This window comes from Brassica oleracea, chromosome C3 (genome assembly GCF_000695525.1).
Source record: "Brassica oleracea var. oleracea cultivar TO1000 chromosome C3, BOL, whole genome shotgun sequence".
Lineage (NCBI taxonomy): Eukaryota > Viridiplantae > Streptophyta > Magnoliopsida > Brassicales > Brassicaceae > Brassica > Brassica oleracea.
The window spans coordinates 54,304,655-54,314,609 of record NC_027750.1 but is presented as its reverse complement, the minus strand read 5'-3'; the positions used below and the strand labels follow the sequence as shown (position 1 = coordinate 54,314,609).

General features: G+C 33.6%; 2 protein-coding genes across 4 annotated transcripts; both read right to left on the bottom strand.

The window, feature by feature from the left end:
- Positions 1–300: 300 nt before the first annotated feature.
- LOC106329562 (pentatricopeptide repeat-containing protein At4g38010) lies at positions 301–2,296 on the bottom strand. Of its 3 annotated transcripts, none has more exons than XM_013768249.1 (2): positions 1,345–2,296; positions 301–1,170 (listed from the first exon to the last, which is right to left on the bottom strand). In XM_013768249.1, exons 1-2 carry the CDS (start codon positions 2,120–2,122, stop codon positions 464–466), a joined length of 1,485 nt encoding a protein of 494 aa, XP_013623703.1. In that variant the 5' UTR covers positions 2,123–2,296; the 3' UTR covers positions 301–463. The 3 variants fall into 3 exon arrangements, with proteins under 3 accessions (XP_013623703.1, XP_013623704.1, XP_013623702.1); XM_013768250.1 differs by having other exon boundaries at positions 1,408–2,296; XM_013768248.1 differs by having other exon boundaries at positions 301–2,295.
- A 136-nt stretch (positions 2,297–2,432) lies between these two features.
- LOC106330948 (rhamnogalacturonate lyase-like) lies at positions 2,433–5,938 on the bottom strand. Its single transcript, XM_013769334.1, has 13 exons — positions 5,793–5,938; positions 5,393–5,450; positions 5,177–5,292; positions 5,033–5,086; positions 4,647–4,880; positions 4,402–4,549; positions 4,116–4,286; positions 3,874–4,032; positions 3,684–3,790; positions 3,513–3,591; positions 3,101–3,399; positions 2,890–3,006; positions 2,433–2,793 (listed from the first exon to the last, which is right to left on the bottom strand). The coding sequence occupies exons 1-13, from the start codon at positions 5,936–5,938 to the stop codon at positions 2,433–2,435; spliced, it is 2,049 nt and encodes a 682-aa protein (XP_013624788.1).
- Between the last annotated feature and the right edge of the window lie 4,017 nt (positions 5,939–9,955).

Genomic DNA, 9,955 nt, shown 5'->3' with positions numbered 1-9,955 from the left:
TAAGACATATGTTAATTACATAATTCCCATTTTTCACTTATCAAAATATTTTTTACAAAATTTTTAAATTATGTTTAAGACTAACTGTCCAGACGACTTTCAGTTAAGTCGTCTGGACGACTTATTTTCAAGTCGTCTAAACAGACGACTTGCGAGGGGTAGAAACGTAAAAAAAATTCCGTTTTCTTGTTTGGTCACAAAGAGATAGTTGTAATTTCAATAGCCTTTTATGTTACTTTTGCCTTTGACCCAAGTTGGGGTATTGTTTTGGGTTTGACTCCAAGTTTTGAGTCACACTTGGCAATTCTCCCCACATAATAAGATGAAGAAGCAAGAAGAACGTGAAGTAGAAGAGAACAAGTTAAGCTTTAGGCAGAGGCAAGCGAGAAACTCATGAACTCTGGCTATGTATGCAAGACTTTCTCTTGTAACCATACATCCATCATCATTGTTCTATGCCAAATTAATTGACGTCTATAGCACTTGATCCTGGAACCTTTGATATACCTTTTACCTTCATCAATCTCCTAATCTTAGCAACATCATTCCATCTTCTGTTAGCAGCAAAAATGTTAGACAGTAACACATAAACGCCACTATCTTCAAACTCCATCTCTAAAAATTTATCCAATATCTCTTTAGGAAGCTCCGTTAATGTCTCTCTACTCTTACAAGCACTAAGAATAGCTCCACATATAAGCACATCCGGTTTAACCGGCATCGCTTTAACAAGCTCCAACGCTTCATCTAACAATCCAGCTCTACAAAGCATATCAATCAAGCATCCATAATGCTCTAGCTTAGGAGACAGATTGTATTCTCCGGTAATCATCTTATAGAAATATCTTCTCCCTTCATCTACCAAACCGGTGTGGCAACAAGCGTTTAAAACCGCGAGAAAAGTCACCTCATTGGGCTTAAAACCGAGCTTAACCATCTTTTCGAAGTATCTAAGAGACTCATGCCCATGTCCATGGATAGCTAAACCACCTAACAGAGCGTTCCAAGTATACACATTCTTAATTCTGATTCCGTTGAAAACCTCCAAAGCCGTTTCGATGCATCCACATTTCGCATACATGTCAACAACCGCTGTTCCGATATGCGTGTCCCATTTGATCCCAGCCCTCACAACATACTCATGAACCCATCTCCCGTACTCCACAGCTCCTAAGCTAGCACACGCAGAGAGAACACTTGTAAGTATATGCCCGTCTGGTTTAACCCCAGAAGAAGTTTGCATCAGAGAAAAAAACAACTCAACCGCCTCGTTAGGCTTTTTACACTGAACCAATCCACTGATCATACTGTTCCAAGAAACTTTATCTTTCGTTTTCAACTCACCAAAGACTCTCTTCGCATCACACAACTGCTCACATTTCACATACATATCTATAAGAGCGTTACCAATCTCCAAGCTGAACAAATAAGCTTTCTTCATTATCAATCCATGGATCCCTTGCCCTAACCTTAACCACCCCACTCTCCCACTAGCAACCAACGCACAAATATACGTAGCCAGATTAGCCTCAACATCCATCTTTAGAAACATCCTCAGAGCTTCTTTATACAACCCAATCCTCGAGAAACCGGATATAACGCCGGTCCACGAAACTACATCTCTCACAAGCATTTCATCAAACACCTTGCACGCACTCTCTAAATTTCCGCACGAGCCGTAAAAATGAAGAAGCGAGTTCTGCACATATACATCGCTCAAGAAACCCATTTTCGTGACGCTCCCATGTATCTGTTTGCCTTCTCCGATCCCTGAGAACTTCCCGCAAGCTTTGAAAAGCGGTGGGAACGTGTACGTGTCCGGTGGAAGCCCATTTCTCAGAAACGTTCGGTAAACAAGGATCGTCGCTCTGGGTTTATCGCAGACTGCGTAGCTCGACAAGAGCGTGTTGTATGGATAAGAGCTCAACGAAGGAAGGATTGTGTGGAGGAATACGCAGCTGTAAGATGCGAAGTCTGCGGATTTACCGAAAAAGGTCACGACTTTATCAACGACTGAGTCGTCACGAAGAAGATGGCGAGAAATTAGCTGAGTCTGTATTTGTTTGAAGACGCGGAGAGAGGTGCATCGGCTAGTAAACTCCAGAAGAGCTGATTTCTCCATGAAAGAGATACAGAGGAAGAAGAAGAAGAAGAAGAGAAGATAGAAACAGAGCCTGAGAAGTTATGTTATTGGGCCTAGCCTTTTACTATAATGGGCTTTTAGTACAAAAGAGAAGATAGGAACAGAGCCTGAGAATTATTTTATTAATGCTTCGATCTTATTCCGGTTTGTAAGAACCAAAATATAAACTTGAAAATTATAAATCCAAATAAGTTTTTTTGAAAAAACATATCAAAATCTGTAAATCTCTAAGACCCTGATCTATGCAAACTATAATATTATCAAATATTATCTACTGTCTAGTATGACTCTAAGCTATAGAAGGCTCTTCAAGACGAATGTAATCATACATAAGACCTTCAAACGCTCCCACCGCTTTAGACTGACGTAGATAGATTGTGTTGGTCCCGGTTCTTAGTAACCTTCCAGGTACATCAATGCTATAAAGATGGTAGGCTCCATGGATTCCATGTCTTGCTATAGCATTATCTCTTCCGATACCCTCAGAGAACAATGGCCTAGAGTATTCGTTGTTGAACCGTACTTGTAAGTTAGCCCGTGCAGCCGAAGCTAAAGCTAGTTGCAATGTGTAGCTACCTCGCCAGTTCACATATGGAAGTTCAAAAACAATCTGCCATGTCGTTGGTACATAGGTCGAACCATAAATGTTCCTGCAGTAAAAAGAATTAAATATTAATTTCGAAATACTTGAAATTCTATAAAACTTTATTGTTTATATATAACTTTATATGATTTGTTTTTTTTACCTTGTGACGTGAGCGTAGAACCAGTCTTGACTATAGTTACTAACTCCAACTGTGTAGACGAGATCATGGTTTGGATATAACTCCGTGTAACGTTGCCATAACCCATACTGCCTAAACCTGTGGAACAAACAGCAAAACCGGAATCATTAGTACCAAAAACCGGTTTTGGAACAGTGTTAACTGGGATCATGCATGACGGTTAAAAACTTACTTGTCAGTGTGGTTTAAGTATAAGGGGTTCATTGTATTCTGGTATGGTTCCGGTACAAAGTATTCTCTGGCGGTTCGGTCCGGTACACCAATCTCCCATAACGTTGGACCATTCCTAGGAGGCTGGAACACAACTCTATCAAGACATATCTCTGAACCTGCAGCTACGTTAACTAGGTTTTGGTATTTGAAGTCTCCGATAAAACCATGAACCCATCCGTATAGATTATACGTTCCCGGTCTAACGTTAGAAATGGTGAAATAGCCGGTTTCATTCGTCTGTGTCCAAAATTGGTATCCCTGCGTAAACACAAAATAATATTTAACGATCAACGCATGTAATTTAATGATTTTGTTACATTAAAGGTAAATCAAAATTAAAGAAAAGACGTCAAAGTGTAACAATGATAGACCTTAGTATTTGTTTGCCAAGAACCAGCTTCTCCTGGCGGTGCTAAACCGATGTATGCATATCCTGCCGGAGCCAAGAACCTTGAAAACGTTTCCCAGGATTTAAAACATTATTAATAAGTCAAAAGTGAATATTTATTAATATTATTTTGGACTTGTGTGTGTAAATATACCTGTCGTTGACAAAGAGTCGACCGGTAATGGTTCCTCTTTCTTGACGAGTAGGAAAGTCAGAGGACGCTACAAAACCGTACGGCCATGCTTCAACTTCTTGTTCGGTCTGAATATTAAGAAAACAAGATTAACGTCTCTTCTTTAACAAGTTACGTATTAAAATAAAGATTATAACAAACTATAGTAAACCTGTCGTTTAGCATCTTCCCATAACGAATGTTGTAGATTATTGCCGGTAGAATCAGAGTTTAAGTAAATGAATACAGGTCCCAAGACCTTTTTCCACGCTTCACCAGTTTTGTACCTTGTCTCCATGTCCTGACCAACATAATGCTGGCTTATAAAGGTCTGCATTATTACAAGATTTCAAAACTATTGTTTTCTAATTAATTTTGAAAATTAAGATTAATTAGTTTTGGATCAATCCTTACCGTAAGGGTCGTGGGACCGACGTGAGACGTGAGCTCCTGTTTGACCGGTCCACCAGAGCGGTATTCACCGCTCGGTGAGATAAGCCAGAAACCAACATTGGACTTGGTCGATATCCAACCATGCACCTTGTTGTCCTTGACCTCACATGAGTACTGGTATTTATCATCCACCTAATATTATTCAATTTGAATGTTCAATACTCGAGTTAAGTTTAATAGATTTATAATCCTTGTCTATCATATATTCAGTTTTAGAGCTTTTTAATTGTATATAAAAACTAATTACCTGGTTTTTGAACATTTGGTTGTGAGGATTAGTCAATTGTACAGCCTCTTTGTAAGCAAGGGGCTTGGCACGGCCACTGTGGATGTCACGGTCATCGTCTGTTGGCATTTGTCTTTGCCGATTATCTGCCACCACCATGTAATGAAATCTACAAACATATTTACACCAATTTTTAATAAACTTTGTTATTCAAACAAATAACATGAATATCAATGATTCTCTTATGATGAAAACATATAAAATACCTATCAGGGTTGAGTTTAAAGGCGACTCGAATTAGACCCATCTCCACTTCTGGCCATTCGGGTTGTCTCTCAAAAATTCCATAAGTGTAGATTCCTGAAGTATTTGTACGTATAATATACCTCTTGTCTACGTTTAATGGAATATGATCAGAACCACCATTCCATGTTCGGGAGAAAGAAATCTCCACTTGTTCTTCGTTTTGAGTTATGATTCTAAAGTTGGTTCCTTCGATTCTGTTGAACAAAGATAGAATAGCTTCGTAAATTACAAAAAGGCTATATTATTCTTGAAAATAAAATATCAAACCAATTGATACATACTCTATAACTGTGAACATGTTCAACTGACAATTTTAGACAAATTATTAAATTAAATAGTTACTCACCTATCCAACGTTGGGAGAATGTTGTTTTCTCTTTGCCATGTTATGTCCCAGTACCTGATAAACATTACACCAGAATTAAGTAAGCAGGACAATTTTCATATATTATTTGATTACTACAATATAAAAATTGCTGATATTAATTACCCTCGAGCTCGGAGATATGGATTAAGAACATTGCCGATTTCATTGTATTTGATCCCAGTTATTAATCCTTCAGGATTCGAGAAAGTCACTCTCACAATTCCATTGTCCACTATCACCTGAAAGAAATAAGTAATTTATATTAGTTATTTTTCAGCTCTTAATGTATATATGCATGATATTTTCTACTATTATTGATTGAAGACATGGTGTACATACCTCTTTGTTTCTTATCTGCTGCACTGTTGGAGCTCTTGCACTTGTTCCCTTTAAGTTTCTGTAGAAGTTGAATAATAACAAATAAATAAACGTTAATGAACTGAATTGAAAACGCTCAGTACACATACTTACAATTAATTGAGTTAATTATAACGCATTGAAGGTTTGTTTCGAATGTTAGCTAGACACAAATAAAGAATTGAATAACCTTCAAGGACCTCTTGGTTAATCAAATTTTCTATGTCAAAGTTTATAATATCTTCAAACTCATGCGTGATAAAACAAACGTAATATGCATGAGATTTGAGAAACATGTATACTTTGTGCACATACATATATGTGTGTATGTGTATGCTTGACCGTAACGTAACATATCACGAAGATCAAAAGATAAACTGACCTTGTCGGCTCAGAAAAAGCTATCGGAAGAAGAAGCAACAGAAGGAAACATATCATCCACGAAGCTATCGTCTTCTGCGAAATCATCTTCTTTTTCCAAATCTCAAGATCGAATTTAATGTAAGAATAAGATGTTTGTGGAGACATCCATATTTATATGTGTGTGTGGTTTATTTTCTTGTTAAACAAAAACAAAGTCCAAGACTAAACGGGAATAGGTGCACCAAAACCTAACTAGGAGTTACTTTGACTTATGACATTAGAGTTCTAATACGACTCGGTGTCATATAAGAACACGGAAAAGATTTGAGTTTCCTGTTTTTGATTGTCCTTTTTATTTCCTTAATTTTTTCTCATAATACATAATTTATTTAATGGAAAACCTTCCTGGTGAAAATTAAATTATTAAAGAGTTGTTGTATTGCATTCAAAATTAAATTATTTTGAAGTTTTGTATTGCATTCACGATGAACGTAACAAGTTGTTGTAACATTGGATTTTATTGCATGTTTTAATTTTGTTACAAAAGATATTTAAAGTGTTTTTTAATATTTCATGTAAATATAAATGTTGTTATGAAAAGCATTTTACCAAACAAAAGTGCCAAGTTTGTTTTATAAAGTTGTATTAATAGTTTAATATACATTACTCCTACATCAAAATATCATTAACTAAAACTAAATCTAACCCAATGATTTAGGATAAGCTTTGAATTAATAAAACAAGTAACAAATAAAGTTAATTAGCAAAATAGGAAAGTCAAAAAAAAATCTCTGGCTAAGCTTTGAATTAACAAGAAAAGTAGGTAACAAATATACTTAACTAGAAAGTAAGATTTTTCTATGAGCCAATAGATAGTGAGTGTACTGGTCAAATTGTATTAAGTTTCAATTTTTCTAGACATGTAATTCCTAACTCTAGTAAAAACTAAACGAATAGATAAGCTTAAAATATGTGATTTATCAAATAAATTTGTGATTCATTGATCTAGCGGTTGATAAAAATTGATATTTTTACTAGAGTCCTGATTTAAACCACACATATATATCTTATGATGTATCAAATGTGAGCTTAGAAGAACCTAGCTCTTAAAATTAGAAGTATTAACCACAAAGACATATTCTTACGGCTGGAAGATTGCTTTCTCTAATACAAAAATCTAGAAGACATCTTTCTCAAACAAAAAAAAAGATCTAGAAGGTATATGTGTTTGCTTGCTGCTGCCATCAACCACTTGCAATCAGTCGTAGTACATTTGTTGTCGTTTGTTTTGATGTCGTGAGACTTGATCGCCCGACTAGTTAAGTTACAATTTTAAATTGTTAGAAAAAGTAGTGACTAAAAATTAAAAGTATTCTGAAATGCAATAAATCGATAGGACTAATCACAAAAAGTTGCGACAATGAAACAAAAAATATAGTTAGTACTTAGTACCGACGTGCAAACAAATTTTTTTTGTTTACAATGAAAAACAAATTTAATTTTGTATAAATGAAATAATGATAATGAAAAGTACAATAATAAAAATAGATTTGAGTAAGGGTGGGTAAAAAGAACGAATCCGAAAAATCAAATCGAATTTGACTCGGTAAAATGAATTTGAACCAAACTAAATCCGACATAAATACCAAATACAATTTGTTCTATGATATTTGGATTATGAATTTTACTTGGACCAAACCAGAATTCGAATGAATATCCGAAAAAATCAAAAAGTTCAAAATTTCAAAAGAACATTCATACCAAACCCGAACTTAATCCCAAATAAGTATCCAAAATACTTTATTACTAGATGATAACACGGGCGCATGCGCGGAGAGATTTTTTTATAATAATATTTATTTATTAAATGATTTTAACATTTTGCAACACTATAATTTTTATCGATTTTATAATGACGAATACAAATATTGGTCTGTTAAATATATCATCGTTGTTGAATAGTTAACATATTACATCTCATTTTAATTATTTCTAAGATTTCAAATGCACAAAAAGAAATTAAGTTTTGCGGCTAACACAAATCACCAAAACCAAATAAGCAACATCGATTGTATAATGACGAAAGGGGATTAGGTTTTCTGCTCTCGATTTGTTTATTGACTTTCCATAAATGATTTCATTTTCTACCTCTATAAAATTGTGTTTTCGTTGTCATCTTTCTTTCATTGATATGAGTTGAGTTTCGTTTTTTAACTTCTACTATGAATTCGGTGAATTACATAAGTGTTTAAGAAATAGACATCTGTAAAAATTAGTTTCACTCCAGATACATATCTAAGAATCAAAATTTTGAAAAAAAAAATTACCGGAAAACTATATTAACAGGTTAGTGTTCAAATCTAATATATCAAGCTGTTATAGAATACAAGTGCAGACTCGAAATATAAATGTTTGTCAAGTATATATTCACCAGCTCGGTCTAAAAATCATCTAGTTCAAGAACAACAAAACAAATTACTTATTTCAACAGTTCGGGTAATATCTGAATCCGAACGGGTAATATCCGAACCCGAATGGATATCCGAAGATAACCAAACATAAGTATATTTAACGCTATATTTCTAATTTACTTCTATCATTTTATTTAAAATATTTATATTAATGATGCTTCTTGCTCAAAATTAGATAATATACATATAATTATGGACAAAATCATTTGCTACTCATTTAAAATACATATCAAGCTCTTGTTTCTTGCATTAACAAAAGTAGCATATAAAATTTCAAAACAACAACTAAATTAGTGTTTTTCTAACCTATTAATAGTTTAGTCTTTTAAAAATTAGAAAATCAGATAAATTAAAATATATTTTAAATACAAAAAACTTAAACAATGAATAATTTATTTATTTTTCCTCAAAATTTAAATATTCGAACCCAACCCAACCCAAAATATCCAAACCTGAACATAAAATACCCGAACCCGACTCGAAATGTAGAAATACCCAAATGGGTTCTATAACTTTATACTGAAATACCCGATACGAATCCGAACGTATATCCGATTGCCCACCCATACGATATATGATCATTTGTATCTTGCTTGAACAAAAAAAAAAAGTTAAACCATTGATCACAAAATTTTCAAAGTGAGACTTTTACCATTTTTAGTAATTTATAGTCGTTTTTAAAAATTCAAAATATAACATATAATAAAAAATCTAATTTTTTCTTATTATATGCTTAATGTGATTGTTTAATTTCTTTTAATAGTATATAATTAAACAAAAAAGTGAGAGGTTAGAAAAATTGTTATCAAATATGTATTATTTATAATCATTAATTGTAATATATATGTTAACCATATAGGTAATTTCGTAGCTTTTATTTAAGGAAAAAAAAAATTATTTTGTACACTACTAGTTAATTTGATAATTAGTTTAATAAAAATCATATTATATGTTTATATGGACCAACTTATTTCTCTAACAATTTTAAGAATCATTATCGTGATGACACGTAGTTACGAAAAGATGTTGTAATGCTCCAGGATTAATACATAGGGGATTTCATTGAATATATAAAATAAGTACCTATTACATAAATAACTAGTTCAAATACTTAGTTTAATATATTTTGGGATTTGGTGCTTTTCGTTCTTCTATATAGTCAAGTTTATCAGGTTTGATGTGTTTTCGCTTTGGATTTTTCTAGTATTATGTGTTTACACATATTTTAAGTTTTGTTCTCTAATTTTATTTTTTTCACTCGCTATATCTGTTGGTCAAAAATTACGCTAGAACCAAAAAAAAACAAATTGTGACGAGAGCATTTCTTATTTCAAATTTTTGATTTTGGTCTTTATTTCACTGAATCTTTATTTGATTTCGGTTTAAACTAAATACGAAATAATATTTCAAACCAAAAATCTGATTAAGATTCAAAACCGAAATTATATTAGGTTCAACCTATTTTGGAAATGTTACTAAACCCAAACCAAATCCGACTAAATCTGAATCCAAACCCGAATATACTCGAACCTAATCCGAATTAAACTTTTATAATATTCAAATTGAACTGAATTTCGTAAATCCAAAAACTCGAAAACCTGATTGAACCCGAAATGAAATCAAATAGCCCAAGTAAATAGCAATAATAATAGCCCACGTGAGTAGAGCTGGGTTCGCGGGTCAACCCGCCCCGCCCACCCCGCCAACCCGC